Below are 23,909 nucleotides of genomic sequence, written 5' to 3'. Positions count from 1 at the left end.
GTGTTCCAGTGTGCCTATGAGAATTGGTAAAATTAGTCACTAGCCTGCAGTGACAATTTTAGAAAGCAGAGAGATTATAAACACTGAGGTTCTGGTTAGCAGAGCCTCAGTGATACAGTTAGGCACCACACAGGGAACACATACAGGGCATACATTATGAGCACTGGGGTCCTGCCCAGCAGGATCCCAGTTACACAGTCAAAAACAAACATACATACAGAAAAAATGGGGGCAACATGCCAGGCAAGATGGTACTTTCCTACACAGACACACAGACATACCCACTTCACACAGAGAGGGGCAGACACACAGACACACCCACTTCACACAGAGAGGGGCAGACACACAGAGAGGGGCAGACACACAGACACACCCACTTCACACACAGAGCAGCACACAGAGAGAGGCAGACACACAGGCACACCCACTTCACACAGAGAGAGGCAGACACACAGACACACCCACTTCACGGGGGAGGGGCAGACATGCAGAGAGGCAGACACACAGACACACCTACTTCACACAGAGAGGGGCAGACACACAGACACACTCACTTCATGCAGCGAGAGGCAGACACAAAGGGACACCCACTTCACACAGAGAGGGGCAGACACAGAGAGGGGCAGACACAGAGACACACTCACTTCACACAGAGAGGGGCAGACACGCAGAGAGGGGCAGACACACAGACACACCCACTTCACACAGAGAGAGGCAGACACACCCACTTCACACAGAGAGGGGCGGACACACAGACACACCCACTTCACACAGAGAGGGGCAGACAGACACACGCACTTCACACAGAGAGGGGCAGACAAACAGACACACCCACTTAACACAGAGAGGGGCAGACACACAGACACATCCACTTCACACAGAGAGGGGCACACACGCAGACACACCCACTTCACACAGTGAGAGGCAGACACACCAGCTTCACGCAGAGAGGGGCAGACACACGGCACACCCACTTCACACAGAGAGGGGCAGACACACGGAGAGGGGCAGACACACAGGCGTACCCACTTCACACAGAGAGGGGCAGACACGCAGAGAGAGGCAGACACACAGACACACCCACTTCACGCAGAGAGGGGCAGTCACACGGCACACCCACTTCACACAGAGAGGGACAGACACACAGAGAGGGGCAGACACACAGAGAGGGGAGGACACACAGGCACACCCACTTCACACAGAGAGGGGCGGACACAAAGAGAGGGCAGACACACAGGCACACCCACTTCACACAGAGAGGGGCCGACACACAGAGAGGGGCAGACACACAGGCACACCCACTTCACACAGAGAGGGGCACACACACAGGAGATTGAGACACACCGACTTCACACAGAGAGGGCGGACACACAGACACACCCACTTTACACAGAGAGGGGCGGATACACAGGCACACCCACTTCACACAGAGAGGGGCAGACACACAGAGACGGGCAGACACACAGACACACCCACTTCACACAGAGAGGGGCAGACACAGAGAGGGGCAGACACACCCACTTCACACAGAGAGGGGCAGACACACAGGAGATTGAGACACACCCACTTCACACAGAGAGGGGAGGACACACACGGACACACCCACTTCACACAGAGAGGGGAGACACACAGAGAGGGGCGGACACACAGACATGCCCACTTCACACAGAGAGGGGCGGACACACAAACATGCCCACCTCACACAGAGAGAGAAACTGAAACTTAAGTTTACTTTCTGCGTTTCTGAATCATGGCGGCAGCTCAGCTGGAGATCCTCAAGGAAGAGGCCACTTGTCCCATCTGTTTGGAGTATTTTACTGATCCGGTGATGATTATTGATTGTGGACACAACTTCTGCCCCTCCTGCATCACTCAGAGCTGGGAGGGAAGAGATGGAAACTTCCCCTGTCCACAGTGCAGGGAAACATATCCTGGGAGAAACCTCCGGCCCAACAGGCAACTGGGAAACGTGGCCGAAATTGCAAAACAGCTTCATCTGCCCCCAGTGAAGCCCCCGGAGGAGAATCTGTGTGAGGAACATGAAGAGAAACTGGGCTGTTCTGTGCAGAGGATCAGAGGATGATATGCTGGGTCTGCCGGGAGTCCAAGGAGCATAAAACTCACTCAGCAAGTCCTGTAGAGGAGGCTGCAGAGGAGTACAAGGTATGTCTGTGATCATTGAAGGATCACAGTTCACTCTGTGGGTCCCCATGGGTCCCCCCTAGAAAAGGGTACGTTTGTGAGTTGTAAGTGAATGTCAAAGTTAGACCTATGTAAGAAACTGCCAAAGATCACACTGGGTGTCTGTCAGTGTCCTGAAATCATAGATTGTGCACATTGCACCACATAAGTGTGAGAAGGTAGCCTCTTTCTAGCCTTGTTACCCCCACTTTTGGCCTGTTTGTGAGTGTATGTCAGGGTGTTTGTCACTGTTTTCACTGTCTCACTGGGATCCTGATAGCCAGGCCTCAGTGCTCATAGTGAAAACACCATGTTTTCAGTATGGTTGTTATGTGTCACTGGGATCCTGCTAGTCAGGACCCCAGTGCTCATAGGTTTGTGGCCTATATGTATGTGTCACTGGGACCCTGTCACACAGGGCCCCAGTGCTCATAGGTGTGCATGTATATGTTCCCTGTGTGGTGCCTAACTGTCTCACTGAGGCTCTGCTAACCAGAACCTCAGTGGTTATGCTCTCTCATTACTTTCAAATTGTCACTAACAGGCTAGTGACCAATTTTACCAATTTACATTGGCTTACTGGAACACCCTTATAATTCCCTAGTATATGGTACTGATGTACCCAGGGTATTGGGGTTCCAGGAGATCCCTATGGGCTGCAGCATTTCTTTTGCCACCCATAGGGAGCTCTGACAATTCTTACACAGGCCTGCCACTGCAGTCTGAGTGAAATAACGTCCACGTTATTTCACAGCCATTTTACACTGCACTTAAGTAACTTATAAGTCACCTATATGTCTAACCTTTACCTGGTAAAGGTTAGGTGCAAAGTTACTTAGTGTGAGGGCACCCTGGCACTAGCCAAGGTGCCCCCACATCGTTCAGAGCCAATTCCCTGAACTTTGTGAGTGCGGGGACACCATTACACGCGTGCACTACATATAGGTCACTACCTATATGTAGCTTCACCATGGTAACTCCGAATATGGCCATGTAACATGTCTATGATCATGGAATTGCCCCCTCTATGCCATCCTGGCATTGTTGGTACAATTCCATGATCCCAGTGGTCTGTAGCACAGACCCTGGTACTGCCAGACTGCCCTTCCTGGGGTTTCACTGCAGCTGCTGCTGCTGCCAACCCCTCAGACAGGCAGCTGCCCTCCTGGGGTCCAGCCAGGCCTGGCCCAGGATGGCAGAACAAAGAACTTCCTCTGAGAGAGGGTGTGACACCCTCTCCCTTTGGAAAATGGTGTGAAGGCAGGGGAGGAGTAGCCTCCCCCAGCCTCTGGAAATGCTTTGTTGGGCACAGATGTGCCCAATTCTGCATAAGCCAGTCTACACCGGTTCAGGGACCCCTTAGCCCCTGCTCTGGCGCGAAACTGGACAAAGGAAAGGGGAGTGACCACTCCCCTGACCTGCACCTCCCCTGGGAGGTGTCCAGAGCTCCTCCAGTGTGCTCCAGACCTCTGCCATCTTGGAAACAGAGGTGCTGCTGGCACACTGGACTGCTCTGAGTGGCCAGTGCCACCAGGTGACGTCAGAGACTCCTGCTGATAGGCTCCTTCAGGTGTTAGTAGCCTTTCCTCTCTCCTAGGTAGCCAAACCCTCTTTTCTGGCTATTTAGGGTCTCTGTCTCTGGGGAAACTTTAGATAGCGAATGCATGAGCTCAGCCGAGTTCCTCTGCATCTCTCTCTTCACCTTCTGATAAGGAATCGACCGCTGACCGCGCTGGAAGCCTGCAAACCTGCAACATAGTAGCAAAGACGACTACTGCAACTCTGTAACGCTGATCCTGCCGCCTTCTCGACTCTTTTCCTGCTTGTGCATGCTGTGGGGGTAGTCTGCCTCCTCTCTGCACCAGAAGCTCCGAAGAAATCTCCCGTGGTTCGACGGAATCTTCCCCCTGCAACCGCAGGCACCAAAAAGCTGCATTACTGGTCCCTTGGGTCTCCTCTCAGCACGACGAGCGAGGTCCCTCGAATCCAGCGACACTGTCCAAGTGACCCCCACAGTCCAGTGACTCTGCAGCCCAAGTTTGGTGGAGGTAAGTCCTTGCCTCACCTCGCTGGGCTGCATTGCTGGGAACCGCGACTTTGCAAGCTACTCCGGCCCCTGTGCACTTCCGGCGGAAATCCTTCGTGCACAGCCAAGCCTGGGTCCACGGCACTCTAACCTGCATTGCACGACTTTCTAAGTTGGTCTCCGGCGACGTGGGACTCCTTTGTGCAACTTCGGCGAGCACCATTTCACGCATCCTTGTAGTGCCTGTTTCTGGCACTTCTCCGGGTGCTACCTGCTTCAGTGAGGGCTCTTTGTCTTGCTCGACGTCCCCTCTCTCTGCAGGTCCAATTTGCGACCTCCTGGTCCCTCCTGGGCCCCAGCAGCGTCCAAAAACGCCAAACGCACGACTTGCGTGTAGCAAGGCTTGTTGGCATCCTTCCGGCGGGAAAACACTTCTGCACGACTCTCCAAGGCGAGAGGGATCCGTCCACCAAAAGGGAAGTCTCTAGCCCTTTTCGTTCCTGCAGAAACCTCAGCTTCTTTTGTCCAGTCGAAGCTTCTTTGCACCCGCAGCTGGCATTTCCTGGGTATCTGCCCATCTCCGACTTGCTTGTGACTTTTGGACTTGGTCCCCTTGTTCCACAGGTACCCTAGATTGGAAATCCACAGTTGTTGCATTGCTGGTTTGTGTCTTTCCTGCATTATTCCTCTAACACGACTCTTTTGTCCTTAGGGGAACTTTAGTGCACTTTGCACTCACTTTTCAGGGTCTTGGGGAGGGTTATTTTTCTAACTCTCACTATTTTCTAATAGTCCCAGCGACCCTCTACAAGGTCACATAGGTTTGGGGTCCATTCGTGGTTCGCATTCCACTTCTGGAGTATATGGTTTGTGTTGCCCCTATCCCTATGTTTCCCCATTGCATCCTATTGTAACTATACATTGTTTGCACTGTTTTCTAAGACTATACTGCATATTTTTGCTATTGTGTATATATATCTTGTGTATATTTCCTATCCTCTCACTGAGGGTACACTCTAAGATACTTTGGCATATTGTCATAAAAATAAAGTACCTTTATTTTTAGTATAACTGTGTATTGTGTTTTCTTATGATATTGTGCATATGACACTAAGTGGTACTGTAGTAGCTTCACACGTCTCCTAGTTCAGCCTAAGCTGCTCTGCTAAGCTACCATTATCTATCAGCCTAAGCTGCTAGACACCCTATACACTAATAAGGGATAACTGGGCCTGGTGCAAGGTGCAAGTACCCCTTGGTACTCACTACAAGCCAGTCCAGCCTCCTACATTGGTTGTGCAGTGGTGGGATAAGTGCTTGAGACTACTTACCACTCTTGTCATTGTACTTTTCATAAGAGAAAAATATACAAAACAAGGTCAGTGTATATACACATAGCCAAAAAGTTTTGCATTTCCTCTTTTCACTCTTTTCTAAGTGCTGAAAAGTACTCCTAAACTTTCAAAAAGTTCTTAAAAGTTTAAAAAGTTTTTTTCTGTCTTTCCAAAAAGTTCTGAAAACTTTTTTCTCTTTTTCTATCACTTTAACTCTCTCTAAAAATGTCTGGCACAGGAAAAAATGTTGAACTGTCCAAACTTGCATATGATCACCTTAGCTGGAAAGGAGCAAGGAGTCTCTGCATAGAGAGAGGTTTGAGTGTAGGGAAGAATCCTTCCTTAGAACTGTTAATTAATATGCTTAGAGTACAGGATAAGGCCATAAGTGCCCAATCTGTAGAAAAAGTAGCTAATGGTTCTCAATCTGATCCAGGGACTCCCCCAGGAAAAGGTTCAGGAAAGAAACTTCTCAGCCTGCCCATTACTAGACAGTCTAGCATAGTTGGTACAGAGGTTGAATCACACCATACTAATGGTGTGCTCTCACATTATACTGGTAGCCAAGCTGTTAGGGTGCCCTCTGTAAGGGACAGGTCTCCTTCTGTTCATTCCCATCATACCTCTGTTTCTAGAAATGTCCCTCCCACCCACCCTGATGACAGATTGTTAGAAAGGGAGCTCAATAGATTGAGAGTGGAACAAACCAGACTGAAGCTCAAGAAGCAACAGCTGGATTTGGATAGACAGTCTTTAGAAGTAGAGAGGGAAAGACAGAAGTTGGGTTTAGAAACCCATGGTGGCAGCAGCAGTATTCCCCATAGTCATCCTGCAAAAGAGCATGATTCCAGGAATCTGCACAAGATAGTTCCCCCTTATAAGGAGGGGGATGACATTAACAAGTGGTTTGCTGCACTTGAGAGGGCCTGTGCTGTACAGGATGTCCCTCAAAAGCAGTGGGCTGCTATCCTATGGCTATCATTTAGTGGAAAAGGTAGGGATAGGCTCCTTACTGTGAAAGAAAATGATGCCAATAATTTTACAGTTCTTAAGAATGCACTCCTGGATGGTTATGGCTTAACCACTGAACAGTACAGGATAAAGTTCAGAGAGACCAAAAAGGAGTCTTCACAAGACTGGGTTGATTTCATTGACCAGGCAGTGAAGGCCTTGGAGGGGTGGTTACATGGCAGTAAAGTTACTGATTATGAAAGCCTGTATAACACAATCCTGAGAGAGCATATACTTAATAATTGTGTGTCTGATTTGTTGCACCAGTACCTGGTAGACTCTGATCTGACCTCTCCCCAAGAATTGGGAAAGAAGGCAGACAAATGGGTCAGAACAAGGGTGAACAGAAAAGTTCATACAGGGGGTGACAAAGATGGCAATAAGAAGAAAGATGGTGAAAAATCTCAAGATAAGCATGGGGATAAGGGTAAAACCAAAGATCCCACTTCAAATCTTAAACACTCTTCAGAGGGTGGGGATAAAACTAATTCTTCCTCTTCTTCTCAACCTGCACACATTAAAAAGCCTTGGTGCTTTGTGTGTAAAAACAGAGGCCATAGGCCAGGGGATAAGTCCTGTCCAGGTAAACCCCCTGAGCCTACCACCACTAATACATCAAGCTCTAGTGCCCCTAGCAGTAGTGGTACTAGTGGTGGGACTGCTGGCAACAGTCAAGCAAAGGGTGTAGTTGGGTTCACTTATGGGTCCATAGTGAAAACTGATGTCATCAGTCCCAAGACAGTTTCTGTCACACCTAGTGCCATTGGCCTTGCCACACTGGCTGCTTGTCCCCTTACAATGGATAAGTACAGGCAGACAGTTTCAATAAATGGTGTTGAGGCCTTGGCCTACAGGGACACAGGTGCCAGTTTCACTTTGGTGACTGAAAACCTAGTGCCTCCTGAACAACACATCATTGGACAACAGTATAAGATTATTGATGTCCATAACTCCACTAAGTTTCTTCCCTTAGCTATAATTCAGTTTAGTTGGGGTGGAGTTACTGGCCCTAAGCAGGTGGTGGTATCACCTAGCTTACCGGTAGACTGTCTCTTAGGTAATGACCTAGAGGCCTCAGGTTGGGCTGATGTAGAGTTTTATGCCCATGCAGCCATGCTGGGCATCCCTGAGGAATTGTTCCCTCTCATTTCAAGTGAAATGAAAAAGCAAAGGAGAGAAGGCCTGAAAACTCAGGATCCCTCTCCATCAACAGGTAAAAAGGGTATCACAGTATCCCCTAACCACCCTACCATTCAGGATACTATTCCTGTGGTGGGAGAAACCTCTCCTGGGGTGGCACCTGTTCCAAGGGAATCATCAGCTGGCAAAGCTGGACTCCCTGAGGTGGAAGTACCTCTCTGTGGGATAACTAACATTGGTGAGAAAAACAGCACCATTTTAGTTAACATGGAGCATCCCTCCAACCCTCCCAGAGAAACTTTAGTGCAGAAACCCTGCACTACCTCACAACACTTAGGACAGCATCCCTGCCCTAGTGTGGAGCTCATAGGACAGCATCCCTGCCCTGCTCCAACTCAAGAGAAACAGCATCCCTGTTCTCTCTTCCAGCCAGATGGACAAAGTTTTTGCCCAGCTATGGCTTTTCTGAGACAGCATCCCTGTCTGGCATTTCCATCACTACAAATAGGTTCAGTGGACAATTCCCACTGCTCTAAACTAAAACTTACTGATAGAAACTCTGAAAATACATCTTCACATTGTTGCTTAGCTAAAAAACTTCAAACAGGGTGGTTTACATCCCCACAGGGAAGTAACCATATAGTGGATGATAAAGGGAGTAACCAGTCTATTGCAGAGCTACTCTCTACTTATCACCACTTAGACAATAAAGTCTCAACTGGCCAAGGTTAGCCTTATTGTCCTTCGTTTGGGGGGGGGTTGTGTGAGAAGGTAGCCTCTTTCTAGCCTTGTTACCCCCACTTTTGGCCTGTTTGTGAGTGTATGTCAGGGTGTTTGTCACTGTTTTCACTGTCTCACTGGGATCCTGATAGCCAGGCCTCAGTGCTCATAGTGAAAACACCATGTTTTCAGTATGGTTGTTATGTGTCACTGGGATCCTGCTAGTCAGGACCCCAGTGCTCATAGGTTTGTGGCCTATATGTATGTGTCACTGGGACCCTGTCACACAGGGCCCCAGTGCTCATAGGTGTGCATGTATATGTTCCCTGTGTGGTGCCTAACTGTCTCACTGAGGCTCTGCTAACCAGAACCTCAGTGGTTATGCTCTCTCATTACTTTCAAATTGTCACTAACAGGCTAGTGACCAATTTTACCAATTTACATTGGCTTACTGGAACACCCTTATAATTCCCTAGTATATGGTACTGAGGTACCCAGGGTATTGGGGTTCCAGGAGATCCCTATGGGCTGCAGCATTTATTTTGCCACCCATAGGGAGCTCTGACAATTCTTACACAGGCCTGCCACTGCAGCCTGAGTGAAATAACGTCCACGTTATTTCACAGCCATTTTACACTGCACTTAAGTAACTTATAAGTCACCTATATGTCTAACCTTTACCTGGTAAAGGTTAGGTGCAAAGTTACTTAGTGTGAGGGCACCCTGGCACTAGCCAAGGTGCCCCCACATCGTTCAGAGCCAATTCCCTGAACTTTGTGAGTGCGGGGACACCATTACACGCGTGCACTACATATAGGTCACTACCTATATGTAGCTTCACCATGGTAACTCCGAATATGGCCATGTAACATGTCTATGATCATGGAATTGCCCCCTCTATGCCATCCTGGCATTGTTGGTACAATTCCATGATCCCAGTGGTCTGTAGCACAGACCCTGGTACTGCCAGACTGCCCTTCCTTCCTGGGGTTTCACTGCAGCTGCTGCTGCTGCCAACCCCTCAGACAGGCAGCTGCCCTCCTGGGGTCCAGCCAGGCCTGGCCCAGGATGGCAGAACAAAGAACTTCCTCTGAGAGAGGGTGTGACACCCTCTCCCTTTGGAAAATGGTGTGAAGGCAGGGGAGGAGTAGCCTCCCCCAGCCTCTGGAAATGCTTTGTTGGGCACAGATGTGCCCAATTCTGCATAAGCCAGTCTACACCGGTTCAGGGACCCCTTAGCCCCTGCTCTGGCGCGAAACTGGACAAAGGAAAGGGGAGTGACCACTCCCCTGACCTGCACCTCCCCTGGGAGGTGTCCAGAGCTCCTCCAGTGTGCTCCAGACCTCTGCCATCTTGGAAACAGAGGTGCTGCTGGCACACTGGACTGCTCTGAGTGGCCAGTGCCACCAGGTGACGTCAGAGACTCCTGCTGATAGGCTCCTTCAGGTGTTAGTAGCCTTTCCTCTCTCCTAGGTAGCCAAACCCTCTTTTCTGGCTATTTAGGGTCTCTGTCTCTGGGGAAACTTTAGATAACGAATGCATGAGCTCAGCCGAGTTCCTCTGCATCTCTCTCTTCACCTTCTGATAAGGAATCGACCGCTGACCGCGCTGGAAGCCTGCAAACCTGCAACATAGTAGCAAAGACGACTACTGCAACTCTGTAACGCTGTTCCTGCCGCCTTCTCGACTGTTTTCCTGCTTGTGCATGCTGTGGGGGTAGTCTGCCTCCTCTCTGCACCAGAAGCTCCGAAGAAATCTCCCGTGGGTCGACGGAATCTTCCCCCTGCAACCGCAGGCACCAAAAAGCTGCATTACCGGTCCCTTGGGTCTCCTCTCAGCACGACGAGCGAGGTCCCTCGAATCCAGCGACGCTGTCCAAGTGACCCCCACAGTCCAGTGACTCTTCAGCCCAAGTTTGGTGGAGGTAAGTCCTTGCCTCACCTCGCTGGGCTGCATTGCTGGGAACCGCGACTTTGCAAGCTACTCCGGCCCCTGTGCACTTCCGGCGGAAATCCTTCGTGCACAGCCAAGCCTGGGTCCACGGCACTCTAACCTGCATTGCACGACTTTCTAAGTTGGTCTCCGGCGACATGGGACTCCTTTGTGCAACTTCGGCGAGCACCGTTTTACGCATCCTCGTAGTGCCTGTTTCTGGCACTTCTCCGGGTGCTACCTGCTTCAGTGAGGGCTCTTTGTCTTGCTAGACGTCCCCTCTCTCTGCAGGTCCAATTTGCGACCTCCTGGTCCCTCCTGGGCCCCAGCAGCGTCCAAAAACGCCAAACGCACGACTTGCGTGTAGCAAGGCTTGTTAGCGTCCTTCCGGCGGGAAAACACTTCTGCACGACTCTCCAAGGCGAGAGGGATCCGTCCACCAAAGGGGAAGTCTCTAGCCCTTTTCGTTCCTGCAGAAACCTCAGCTTCTTCTGTCCAGTCGAAGCTTCTTTGCACCCGCAGCTGGCATTTCCTGGGCATCTGCCCATCTCCGACTTGCTTGTGACTTTTGGACTTGGTCCCCTTGTTCCACAGGTACCCTAGATTGGAAATCCACAGTTGTTGCATTGCTGGTTTGTGTCTTTCCTGCATTATTCCTCTAACACGACTCTTTTGTCCTTAGGGGAACTTTAGTGCACTTTGCACTCACTTTTCAGGGTCTTGGGGAGGGTTATTTTTCTAACTCTCACTATTTTCTAATAGTCCCAGCGACCCTCTACAAGGTCACATAGGTTTGGGGTCCATTCGTGGTTCGCATTCCACTTCTGGAGTATATGGTTTGTGTTGCCCCTATCCCTATGTTTCCCCATTGCATCCTATTGTAACTATACATTGTTTGCACTGTTTTCTAAGACTATACTGCATATTTTTGCTATTGTGTATATATATCTTGTGTATATTTCCTATCCTCTCACTGAGGGTACACTCTAAGATACTTTGGCATATTGTCATAAAAATAAAGTACCTTTATTTTTAGTATAACTGTGTATTGTGTTTTCTTATGATATTGTGCATATGACACTAAGTGGTACTGTAGTAGCTTCACACGTCTCCTAGTTCAGCCTAAGCTGCTCTGCTAAGCTACCATTATCTATCAGCCTAAGCTGCTAGACACCCTATACACTAATAAGGGATAACTGGGCCTGGTGCAAGGTGCAAGTACCCCTTGGTACTCACTACAAGCCAGTCCAGCCTCCTACAATAAGCAGTTGCAGAGGATCAGAAGTCATATGTTTGTCCATGTTTTGGAGTACCAAGACCTACTCAAAGGGTTTAATGTGGTCGAGAAGTGTGTAGAACCCGGGCTGTCACATTTGTTGGTGTTAAAAGACAATGTGACAATGCAGGGTTAACTTAGGAGCTGATATGGTTATGGTGCACTGCAGGAGACGTGGAGCAGTACAGGGTGTGGCACACACCGCCTCATGGTGATGGTACACAGCAGAAGAGGTGCAGTAATGCAGGGTGTGGCACATGGGCTCACATGGTGATGGTACACAGCAGAAGAGGTGCAGTAATGCAGGGTGTGGCACACACCCTCTCATGGTGATGGTACACAGCAGATGAGGTGCAGTAATGCAGGGTGTAACACAAGGGCTCACGTGGTGACGGTACACAGCAGAAGAGGTGCAGTAATGCAGGGTGTAACACAAGGGCTCACGTGGTGACGGTACACAGCAGAAGAGGTGCAGTAATGCAGGGCGAAACACAAGAGCTCACGTGGTGACGGCACACAGCAGAAGAGGTGCAGTAATGCAGGGTGTAACACAAGAGCTCACGTGGTGACGGTACACAGCAGAAGAGGTGCAGTAATGCAGGGCGTAACACAAGGGCTCACGTGGTGACGGTACACAGCAGAAGAGGTGCAGTAATGCAGGGTGTAACACAAGGGCTCCCGTGGTGACGGTACACAACAGAAGAGGTGCAGTAATGCAGGGTTTAACACAAGGGCTCCCGTGGTGACGGTGCACAGCAGAAGAGGTGCAGTAATGCTGGGTGTAACACAAGGACTCATGTGGTGATGGTACACAGCAGAAGAGGTGCAGATGCAGTGGTGCAGTAATGCAGGGTGTAACACAAGGGCTCACGTGGTGATGGTACACAACAGAAGAGGTGCAGTAACGCAGGGTGTAACACAAGGGTTCACGTGGTGATGGTACACAACAGAAGAGGTGCAGTAATGCAGGGTGTAACACAAGGGCTCACGTGGTGATGGTACACAACAGAAGAGGTGCAGTAACGCAGGGTGTAACACAAGGGTTCACGTGGTGATGGTACACAACAGAAGAGGTGCAGTAATGCAGGGTGTAACACAAGGGCTCACGTGGTGATGGTACACAACAGAAGAGGTGCAGTAATGCAGGGTGTAATACAAGGACTCGCGTGGTGATGGTACACAGATGAAGAGGTGCAGTAATGCAGGGTGTAACAAAAGGGTTCACGTGGTGATGGTACACAGCAGAAGAGGTGCAGTAATGCTGGGTGTAACACAAGGACTCACGTGGTGATGGTACACAGATGAAGAGGTGCAGTAATGCAGGGTGTAACACAAGGGCTCACGTGGTGATGGTACACAGCAGAAGAGGTGGAGATGCAGTGGTGCAGTAATGCAGGGAGTAACACAAGGGCTCACGTGGTGATGACACACAGCAGAAGAGGTGCAGAGGTACAGTAATGCAGGGTGTAACACAAGGGCTCACGTGGTGATGGTACACAGCAGAAGAGGTGCAGAGGTGGAGTAATGCAGGGTGTAACACAAGGGCTCACGTGGTGATGGCACACAGCAGAAGAGGTGCAGTAATGCAGGGTGTAATACAAGGACTTGCGTGGTGATGGTACACAGATGAAGAGGTGCAGTAATGCAGGGTGTAACAAAAGGGTTCACGTGGTGATGGTACACAGCAGAAGAGGTGCAGTAATGCAGGGTGTAACACAAGGACTCACGTGGTGATGGTACACAGATGAAGAGGTGCAGTAATGCAGGGTGTAACACAAGGGCTCACGTGGTGATGGTACACAGCAGAAGAGGTGCACTATTGCAGGGTGTAACACAAGGACTCACATGGTGATGGTACACAGCAGAAGAGATGCAGCGTTGCAGTAATGCAGGGTGTAACACAAGGGCTCACGTGGTGATGGTACACAGCAGAAGAGGTGCAGTAATGCAGGGTGTAACACAAGGGCTCACATGGTGATGGTACACAGCAGAAGAGGTGCAGATGAAGAGGTGCAGTAATGCAGGGTGTAACACAAGGGCTCATGTGGTGATGGTACACAGCAGAAGAGGTGCAGTAATGCAGGGTGTAACATATGGGCTCACATGGTCATGGTACACACCGGTGTGACACCGGTGCCTGCTCTCTCGCTGTTACTGTCTTCTCTCAGAGACCCTGTGTGAGGCCAGTGCCTGCTGTCTCCCTGTGACTGTCTGTTCTCTGTCACAGAACCTGTGTGAGGCTGGTGTCTGTTCTCTGTCACAGACCCTGTGTGAGGCTTGTGCCTGTTCTCTCACTTTGGGTGTCTATTCTCTGTGGTAGACATGCATGGGACTGGCTCCTATATTCTTGCTGTTAAGGGGATCTGGACATAACATTTTCTAGACCAATATGATGGTGTGAGGCCTGAATTTACAATCTGGACATCATTTATTTTTAAATAAAAAAATCAATTGTATTAATATATATCAACACCCAATGTCCCATCATGAATGGACATGACTGTATCCCTTAGCAGCTGATTGGAGTCCCCCCTAGGCAGGAGGCGATGGGTGAGTACCGACCACCATCAGACAGTACCTCTGATAAGTTCAGTACATTCCATCTGCTTGTCAGCGGTGGGGGGGACCCGAGGGCGGCAATATGTTTGAGGTCTGGTGTGATGATGTGGCCAATGGGTCCCACCAGAGAAGGTCTCTGGGACGCAGCGGTTTCCTATATAAGACTCTAGTGTTCTCTCCTACTTTCCCAAACTTTCTGTGGCAACCCCTGGCTGTGTTTACCACCCTTTCCGCCTCCTTACAGGGGTCCTTGTGCAGTATCCACGTCTTGCTCTGTCTTGCACCCCTGATTTCTGCTCCAGGAACTGGGGCCGCCACATGTGACCCCAATTTGTAGGTAATAGAACCCTTTGGTCATGAGCTTTATATTCAGTGGGATCGGGTGGGATCGCCTCAGTCCACTCTCTCAGGCAGCACAAGATCGATTTGTCGCAGTTGATTTTACAGCCTGTAGGTCGTTCAAAATTTTAAAGATTGGCAGTACGCCCGCAGTGACGTCATGGGATCAGTCAGTATGTCGTCACCATACACTGACACTTTCTCTGGTTCACCCACCACCTATAGGAAACCAACTATATCTCCGTCTATGCGCACCCAGGACGCCAATGGGTCCGTAGAGGGAGCAAACAGCAGGAGGGCGGAGGGCGCCCATGTGGAGTCCCCCCCTCCAGGGGCAGGAGTCCCCCCCTCCAGGGGCAATGCTCGCGTCATCGTGCCATTCACTTTCACCGTCATCATCGGGCTCTTGTAGAGTAACAACAGCTGGTGACAGTAAACGGCGTGACATCACAGCCTCCTCAGGACCTGGAAGAGAAGCGCCCAGTCTGTGAGTCAAACGCCTTCTTGGCACCTCGGCCAGGACAGCCCTCGGCTCAGGTCTGTTTCTCACGGTGTCTAGCCAGTGAAGTAGCTGGGGAGAGTTTGTTGTGTCGTGGGTTGGGCATGAAGCCCACCTTGTCTTGGTGTATCGGGAGGTGGGTGTGATGACCAGCTGTGGGACTCCTGGAGCTTTACTTCGTGGTATTCCACAGAGTTACATAAAAAGACCACAGGACTCTGCAGAGTTCCGCCAACGGGGAGAGAATATGCAGCCGGCGCTGGAATTTAGCGCTGGGAGCCTGAGCAGCGCTGAATATAAATCAGTGCCATGGCACCATGCGTGGCACAAGAGGTCACTGCCAATCTACTCAACAGCAGCTAATGTCTCGGATGTCACCCCCAGACCGGAAGCGCCCGCATTAGAAAATCACAATAGAGAAGCCAAATCTCACTTGTGCTCACATTTTCTGAAGCCATGCAGGAGAAAAATTCCGCCAAGTGGCGATTGGCGGAATTTGCCTTGAAATCCGCATTAAAGAATAACATGGAATGACCAAAATTCCGCCAATTCCACCAGTGGAATGAAGCATTCCGCCCACCCCTAGTAATGACCCTCGGCGAGCGGAGCAGCAGCACCTGTGCCAGGATCTTGACTTCCGTCGTTAACAGTGAGATCCGCCTGTAGGAGGCGCACGTGGTACCAGGTTTCCTTGGTTTGGGAATGACTATTATTGTTTCATGCCTTCAGTCTGGTGGTTCTCCTTTGCTCGTGGATTGACAGGATGCGTTTGTAGAATTGCACTGATATCCCGTTGGTGCCCGGGGTCTTTCCTGTGTACCTCAGCCGCAGCTCTTCAGAGATCTTCTCTAGGGAGAGCTCCTGGTGGAGGTAGATCCGACTGTCAGTCAAGATGGAGGAGTGCCAGCTCCTCCAGGAAGGGCACAATGTCTGCTAAGTGTGGGCAACCAAACCAGAGAGGGCACTGTAAGTGTCTGGAGGTGAAGGGTCATCACCCGGAGTGGTGTAACAGGGCACCCGCTGTCCTGTGAAATCCCCCCTGCCCACTCCATAGAGTAGTCCTGCCCAGTGTGGTACTCACCGTGGCATCAAACGAGGAATAGCCCCAACAGTCGGGGGCCACGTGGCAGCAGAGGCCCCGCTAAATGCCAGAAAGTCTGTTCGGTGCCACCCAGCACAGCCTGCAGGCCGGACGTGTGCCCTGGTACGGCAGCTGGCATCACTCTGCCAGGGTCGGAGTATTATACAAGAGGATAGTCCGAAGCAGCATCCGCGGCGGGGTCCGGCAAGGAGAAGACACAATAGTGGAAGGCAGGGTGCCATGTGGCAGTAGGGGCACCCCCAGAGCCCCCATAGGATCCACACTGGACTGCCTGGACCAGCGTGCGGGGGTGGGGGCACTGTCATACATGCCAGTATTTTACAAGAATAATGTGGGAGAGTTTTAAAAAGTAATCGGGAGAATGTATTTCTCCCATTGTCTTCTATTGGGGTCTGAATCAGGTCTATTGTCATGTAGGGAATTTGCAAGTCTGCTGCTACAGGACTGGACATCATAAATGCAAATATAGATTTTTTTCATTACCTTTCAGAAGCACAGGGAAAGCACTATGGCAGGCAGAGAGTAGAGCATGACACAAATGTGCAGTGGCTTGCAGGAGCAGGCTACTGGCAGTGCACACTCAGAGTCACACAAGACCAGTCCCTGTCTGCAGAAGCCTGCCAAGGAACTGGGTTTTTACATGCAGGAATCAGGAGGCAGGAGACTAGCCTTGAAACCGGTAGTCTCTGGCCTGAATCGGGAGGGTTGGCATGGATGCACTGTCCTCTGGTATGCGGCACCCACCATCATGGACAGTTCACTTGCCCACTGCTGCTCCACTGATCTAGCCCACGATGGCCCCGGTGAAGCCCTAGTGCACCCATGGGCCCTCAGCAGGTGCGGCCTCAGGCACTCAGCAGGTGCGGCCTCAGGCCCTCAGCAGGTGTGCCATGGGCCCTCAGCAGGTGCAGTCACAGGCCCTCTGCAGGTGCGGCCTCAGGCCCTCAGCAGGTGCGGTCATGGGCACTCAGCAGGTGCTGTCTCCGAGCCTCAGCAGGTGCAGCCACAGGCCCTCAGCTGGTGCAGCACAAGGAGTCCCCTCCGGGGTGGGATGGATGGAGGCAGGAAAGAGCAGTGGCGGCCCCGGTGAGGCCTCAGTCTGGCCATGGGACCTCAGCAGGTGCGGTCAATGGCCCTAAGCAGATGCGGCCACAGGTCCTCAGCAGGGGTGGCCTCAGGCCCTCAGCAGGTGCGGTCATGGGCACTCAGCAGGTGCGGCCCGAGGCCATCAGCAGGTGATGTCTCCGACCCTCAGCAAGTGCACCACGATCCCTCAGTAGATGTGGCCTGAGGAGTCCTCTCCGGGGTGAGATGGATGCAGGTAGGAAAGAGCAGTGGTGGCCCCAGTGAGGCCCCAGTGTGGCCACGGGCCCTCAGCAGGTGTGGCCCAAGGGGTCCCCTCTGGAATGAGCTGAATGCAAGCAGGAAAGAGAAGTGGCAGTCCTGGTGAAGCCCCAGTGCGGTCATGGGTCCTCAGCAGGTGCGGCCCAGGTTCTCACCAGGTTTGGCTACAGACCCTCAGCAGGTGAGGCCCTAAGCCCTCAGCAGGTGCGGCCTCAGGACCTCAGCAGGTGCGGCCTCTGGCCCTCAGGAGGTGCAGCCTCGGGCCCTCAGCAGGTGCGGCCTCAGGACCTCAGCAGGTGCGGCCTCTGGCCCTCAGCAGGTGCGGCTTCAGGCCCTCAGCAGGTGCGGCCTCGATCCCTCAGCAGGTGTGGCCCAAAGAGTCCCCTCTGGGGTGAGATGGATGCAGGCAGGAAAGAGCAGTGGCCGCCCCTGTGAAGCTCCAGTGCGGCCTCAGGCCCCCAGCAGGTGCAGCCTCAGGCCCTCACAAGGTGCGGCCACAGGCCCTTAGCAGGTGCAGCCTCAGGCCATCAGCAGGTGCAGCCTCAGGCCATCAGCAGGTGCAGTCACAGGTCCTCAGCAGGTGCGGTCTGAGGGCCTCAGCAGGTGCGACCTTGGGCCCTTAGCAGGTGCGGCCTCAGGCCTTCAGTAGGTGCAGTCACAGGCCCTCAGCAGGTGCGGCCAAACAAGTCCACTCCGGGTGAGATGGATGCCGGCAGGAAACAGAAGTGGCAGCCCCGGTGAAGCTCCAGTGCGGCCTCAGGCCCTCAGGAGGTGCGGCCTCAGGCCCTCAGGAGGTGCTGTCATGGACACTGAGAAGATGCGGCCACAGGCCCTCAGCAGGTGCAGCCTCGGGCCCTCAGCAGGTGCAGCCTCGGGCCCTCAGCAGGTGCAGCCTCAGGCCATCAGTAGGTGCAGTCCAAGAATTCCCCTCCCGGGTGAGATGGATGAAGAAAGAGCAGTGGCAGCCCGTGACGGGAGGAGCTCTGATAAGAGCCCTCCCCCCCCCAATAAACCCTAATTACACATAATAAAAACACTGTTTCACTGGGTTCTGTGTTGTTCTGGATTATTTGATAGTGTTACTCGGACAGTTTGTTCATTAAAGTAGTGCCATGCCTAAATATTGGCATAAAGTGCTGCACAGTGTCTTCAAGTAGAAGTAAGTGTCAGTGGTGATGCTGGTTTAGCTGGAGTAGGAATTCTGGCCCCAGGTCCTTCCGGGTCAGAGCAGGTGACACCTTAGACTGTGTCCTTGTCTGTAATACTTGGAGCCGGTACTTACAATCGTGATATGTATGACTGGTACTTGTAATAGGATCACATTTGGTCCATATTTAAAGTATTGATGTCTGAGCCTTTGTCGCTGGTTCCTTACTGATTCCATCTTTGGAAGTAAAGACCACACTCTACTGAGCTACACTTATTTCTTGCACTCTCATCTCTGCAGGTAAAACTTCATGAGTGGCTGCGTCCTCTGAAGAAAGAGAAGGAATATAAGCTGGAGTCTAAAGTCAAGGAAGAGGAACAATATAAAGCCATGAGGGTGAGTGGCAGAAGAGAGTGGTGTGTACTTGTCTGTAAATATCTGTGCTTGTGCTGTGAGTGACCTGTCAAGGTCTGAGATGCACAGAAGTCCACGAGTCACCGGGTACACCAGGTCGTGGCCCCCAGCAGGTGGCGCGTAAATATTCTGGTTGGAGTCACTCCCTTGGGTATAGACAGTAAAATCGACCCAGGATTATTCCTGAAATTTAAAAAAAAAAAAAAAGTACTGTGTAGACTTTTAGGGTAGCACTCGCAGACTTACATGGTCTGTGTTAGTGTTTATATGCACGGTGTGGTATCTTGTTCTTGTGAGTGTGTGTGTGAGTGTTCTGGAGTCATCTGGGAGCGTTTGCATGTGTATGTATCTCTTTGTAGTGGGTGTGTGTGTGCTGGATGTGTGCATTCGTGTGAGTCTGTGGGTGTGGTTATGTATGGTCTGACATTATCCATCTATGAGTTTATCAATGCATACATGCATCTGTGTGTATGTATGTGCGTCTGTGAGAGTGTGCATGTGTGGCTTCGGTTATGTATGGTCTGACATTATCCATCTATGAGTTTATCAATGCATATATGCATCTGTGTGCATGTATGTGCGTCTGTGAGAGTGTGCATGTGTGGGTTTGGTTATGACATTATGCATCTATGAGTTTATCAATGCATATATGCATCTGTGTGCATGTCTTAGAGGTAAAAGGCACAGCTACAGCTGAACAGAATGCCCTAGGAGCACATGGCCCTTCCTCAGGCTCTAAAAAAGGCAGAAGTTAGAACTGACATCCATGGGGTGGTACTCCCTCAAACTCTTTGCCGTCACTCCCTGATTTTGGCTAATTTTTTGTTGGCCTTAGGACTCTGTGTACATAGGTCCCATGCACACTGTGTCACTGGAACCAATCTGTACCTGGGTGATGAGCCTTTTCATGGATTGCTTTTGTTCCGGTTCAGGGAGGACCTGGCTTGCCAGCTGGGGGCTTCTCACTGGAGCAGGGTGGAGACCGATTTCCATATGGTGGAGCCCAAACTGAGGTGGCATGGTGTGTAAAATAATGATGGATTGGTATGTGGTTGAGTGAATACCAGTGGCTGAGATTAATTCAAGCATTCCATCCATCACTTTTTTATATACTCAAGTGTGTCGCCCTGGGTGGGATGAGTATGCTCAGATGAGGGTCTTGTGCTCTGTCACTGGAACAAGTTACTCATGGCTGATGAGCCCACACTGGGGCAAAACTGGTCCTGGGTTGCTTTCCATTCATCACTTTTTTGTATTCTTTTGTTGGGATCAGTGCTGCAGGCCTGCACAGCGACACTCCCCTTTGAAGGTTGCAGCCTCCGAGGCAGGTTGCACATGCTTAGTCACAACAGTTGCATCGTCATGGTTGAGTCTTCAGCAGATCGTCTTCTTTGTCAGCTTTGACCGCTAAGGCTGGATCAATCATTTCGCATTGTTGATGACGGTTCTTTTAGGGCAGTTCTGATGTCAGATTTCCATGCGCATATCAGGGCACTGACAACATGATGTTTATTCTCACTTGAATGGCGTTCCACAGTACAGACCCTACACAGTAACGTTCATGTCAGGCTTTGCTCTGTCAGTCAGCTTTCTGTGGTGTTCTTCATGCTGGGAACACACTTGGTTTCTCTCCTGGACAGTTTCTTCTCCTGCAGCACCTGACACCCTCCTCCCCTCTCTCAACAGGCAGGCAGGTTTTTAGGTGCTAGGCAGACCGTAAGCTCTTCCAACAAGTAGTACAGACTTCAGATCATGTCCTTTCACGTCTGAGAGGCTGGCTGTCATGCAGACCCTAATTCTGAGCACACAGCCTTCTTTGAATTTGTTACACTTGACAGCTTTAGGGTGGTCTTCCCCCAAATCTTTGCCTGCCTCTCTCCATTTTTATTGACCTTGTACTTGCTAGCTTTAGAACCCTACGCACTTTCCCACTGCTAAACAGTGCTAAAGGACTGTCCTCTCCCCCTTAAACATGGTAATATTGGTTCATCCCCAATTGACATATTTGATTTACTTATACGCCCTTAGAAAAGTGCACTTCGTGTGTCCTGGGTCTGTAAATGAAATGCTACTAGTCGGCTTGCAGCACTGATTGTTCCATCCAAATTTAACGATGTCTCAGGCCCGGCACTGCAGGCTTCTGTGTGCAGTTTACTGCTGCTTCGACTTGGCATTTAAAACTACGTACCAAACCTTAAAACTCCCCTTTTCTAACACATAGGTCACCCCTAAGGGCAGGGTGCTGAGTAAGTTAAAGTTAGAACATGTACTTTGGTGGTTTACATGTCCTGGTAGATACAAACAGCTAAATGTGTTTTTTACTTGTGTAAGGCTTGTTCCTCTCATACGTTAACATTGGGAATTCTTTAATATACTTTTAAGTTGCAATTCCTGGTTAGAAAGGAGTGACTATTTCATGTTTTACATCTTTGGAATGGTATTGATAAATCCTCCTTATTGGTGAAGTTGGATTTAACAATATTGTTTTAGAAATGCCACTTTTAGATAGTGGACATTTCTCTGCACTTATAGATGTGTGTTTCTTGTACTATGTCATCAATAAACATCTGAGGTGGGTTACAGCTACACTATGGCCATTTCTTCAAGACAGCCACAAACAAAGAAGACTAGGTGCATCTGAGTACCCATCTACATGCATCTGCATTCTGAGGAGTCTTCCTGGGCAGGAGGGAAGGAAGGAGCTGACACACTTCGATAGGTAGTGTGCTGTCCCCACACAAAGCACTGATTTACCCCTTCCCATAGCTAGTTTGGAGACAAGGCTGGGTTGAAAGGATACTTGTGCACTTCAAAGACCACTCTTTGAAGTCTCCCCCACTTCAAAGGCACATTTGGGTATAAGTACTGGGTCTCTGACCCTACCAAGACAGTACACTTCTGGACCTGTGACAACTTTACCAGGAAGAAGAGCTGTTGTGCCGTTAAAAGGACTGCTGCGCTGTCAGACCGCTGCTTTGCTGAACTGTGTCTTGCTGTGCTCTTGCCATGCTGAGCCGCCCTGCTGCCTGCTGTTGGTCTAATTGGGTCAGATGGAATGGACCCACACTACTTGAACACAGAGTGACTCCAAGGGCTTGCTTACTGTTCCTAAGCCTCAGGGATATCAAAGACTTGAACCACCTGCTTCTGCGCTTGGACACCACTCCTTGGGAGTCTGCCTTACCAAGTGGTGCTATCCCAGTCGTGGGCCCTTTGAAGTAAAGCCTTAAGGTGTTCGAACTCCTGAGCTCACACTTCCTCTTCGGCATATCTCTGCCGCAGAGTTGGTTGGAACCTGCACACTCACTGTTGCGTTTAGTGGCCTCGGCGTATCACTGCAGCTACGTGGGAGACCCCCATGCATCTCGTCCACAGCATTATCCATGCAGCCTCGTAACAACAACATCGCCCAGCGAAAGGTACTTTTGTTCAGGGGACCCAAGGAGGTTCTTGCTGCCGGCCTGTGCTCCCTCGTGGATGGCCTGAACTCTTGACCTTATCCTGAACTAGTGCAGCCCAATAACTCATTTAAGACTATTGCTTCTGAGCACTCTTCTGACTTTTTGATTTCATATAACTTCATACTTTAATCTCTACGGAAAACGATTCTTATAATTTTTTGCCTAGTTTTATTCACAAAATCGTACTTTGTTTTATAAACTGTTGTCGAGTCTTTTTGAGGTGTTTTCACTGTTTTACTGTTACGTGTTACACACATACTTTACACATTGACTCTTATGTTAACCCTGACTGCTCTGTGCCAAGTTACCAGAGGGTGAGCACAGGATAATGTAGGTTGTGTAGTGAATTACACTGACTAGGATTGTGGTTCCTGTTTGTTCAGGGTGCATACCTCTGCCAACCAGAAACCCCATTACTAGCAGAAGTATTTTACAGACCATTCTTTTTCATGGTCCAGAAGAACTTGGAATTCAAACATAGTGTTGTGGTTTGGGCCCCAGTTTTAACTCAATCCCCATAAAAGGGATTCAGATCCAATGTCTAAACCTTTGAAAAAGGTTTGGGGTAATTCTCTTTCCAATGTCATTTTCTAGTGTAGCATCTGTACAGGGTGATGGCACCCACGGCAGGTAGCAAAGGAAATGGCTTCAAGCAGGAGTATCCTAAACATGTGCACAACGATGAGAGATCTCTTCCCCTGGCTGTGATCATCCTTCCTGAATTAGTAGGGAGGGACAGGTAAAAGGGAAGGCCCTGCTTAGAGACCTCACCTCCTAACAAAGGAAACTGCTGTCTACCTCTCACCCTTCATCCCTATCATCTACCAAATGGTAGTGTTTAGGAAAAACTAATCAGCAGTCTAAAGCTAAAAAACACGATTAATATCTAAGGGTAACATCTTTCCTCACTTCAGTGTCTGTGTCTCCACCGTCAAGCCACAGGAATGCAGGCAATACACTTCCACTGCCTTGAGAATCTGTATCTACCCTCCATCTTATGCCATGCTGCACGAGGAGCCTTCCAAAGTGTTTCCATTGGTCCAAATATGGAGACTCTAACCACACACCGTCATTACCACACATGTGCAACACCTACTCCATAGAGACATGCACTCAACATGTACACAGAATGTCAGCACAAGGAATGGGACTCATACCAAAGCAGAACTTTACAAGAGCGAGATCAGTAGTCTGCGCTTTCATCTGACACTAGAAAAAAGTCAGCTCATAACTCAGATTTCACAAAACTTGTGATGCAGCCACTACTACTCTAGGTGACTAACTCACAACATTGATAGCAATCCCACTTCTGTAATGAGTGCATTCTTGGTGGTCTCTGAACACACAGTAGATTAGTGTCATTACAAGGCCACACTAAACCTGAGGATACGGTTTCACATACAGTCTTGAACTCAGGCCATGGG

At 50.2% G+C, this 23,909-nt stretch overlaps 1 protein-coding gene across 1 annotated transcript in view; it reads left to right on the top strand.

Moving 5' to 3' along the window:
* Positions 1-2,079: 2,079 nt before the first annotated feature.
* The window catches only part of LOC138301813 (E3 ubiquitin-protein ligase TRIM38-like), an 89,356-nt gene continuing 67,526 nt past the window's right edge, over positions 2,080-23,909 (top strand). The window contains exons 1-2 of the mRNA XM_069242313.1: positions 2,080-2,163; positions 18,911-19,006. Coding sequence (XP_069098414.1) covers positions 2,080-2,163; positions 18,911-19,006 — 180 coding nt within the window. The remainder of the gene's footprint in view (positions 2,164-18,910; positions 19,007-23,909) is intronic.

Source organism: Pleurodeles waltl, chromosome 6, assembly GCF_031143425.1.
Source record: "Pleurodeles waltl isolate 20211129_DDA chromosome 6, aPleWal1.hap1.20221129, whole genome shotgun sequence".
Taxonomy (NCBI): Eukaryota; Metazoa; Chordata; class Amphibia; order Caudata; family Salamandridae; genus Pleurodeles; species Pleurodeles waltl.
The sequence above is the reverse complement of the archived record's forward strand: the minus strand, read 5'-3'. Positions and strand labels throughout refer to the sequence as shown.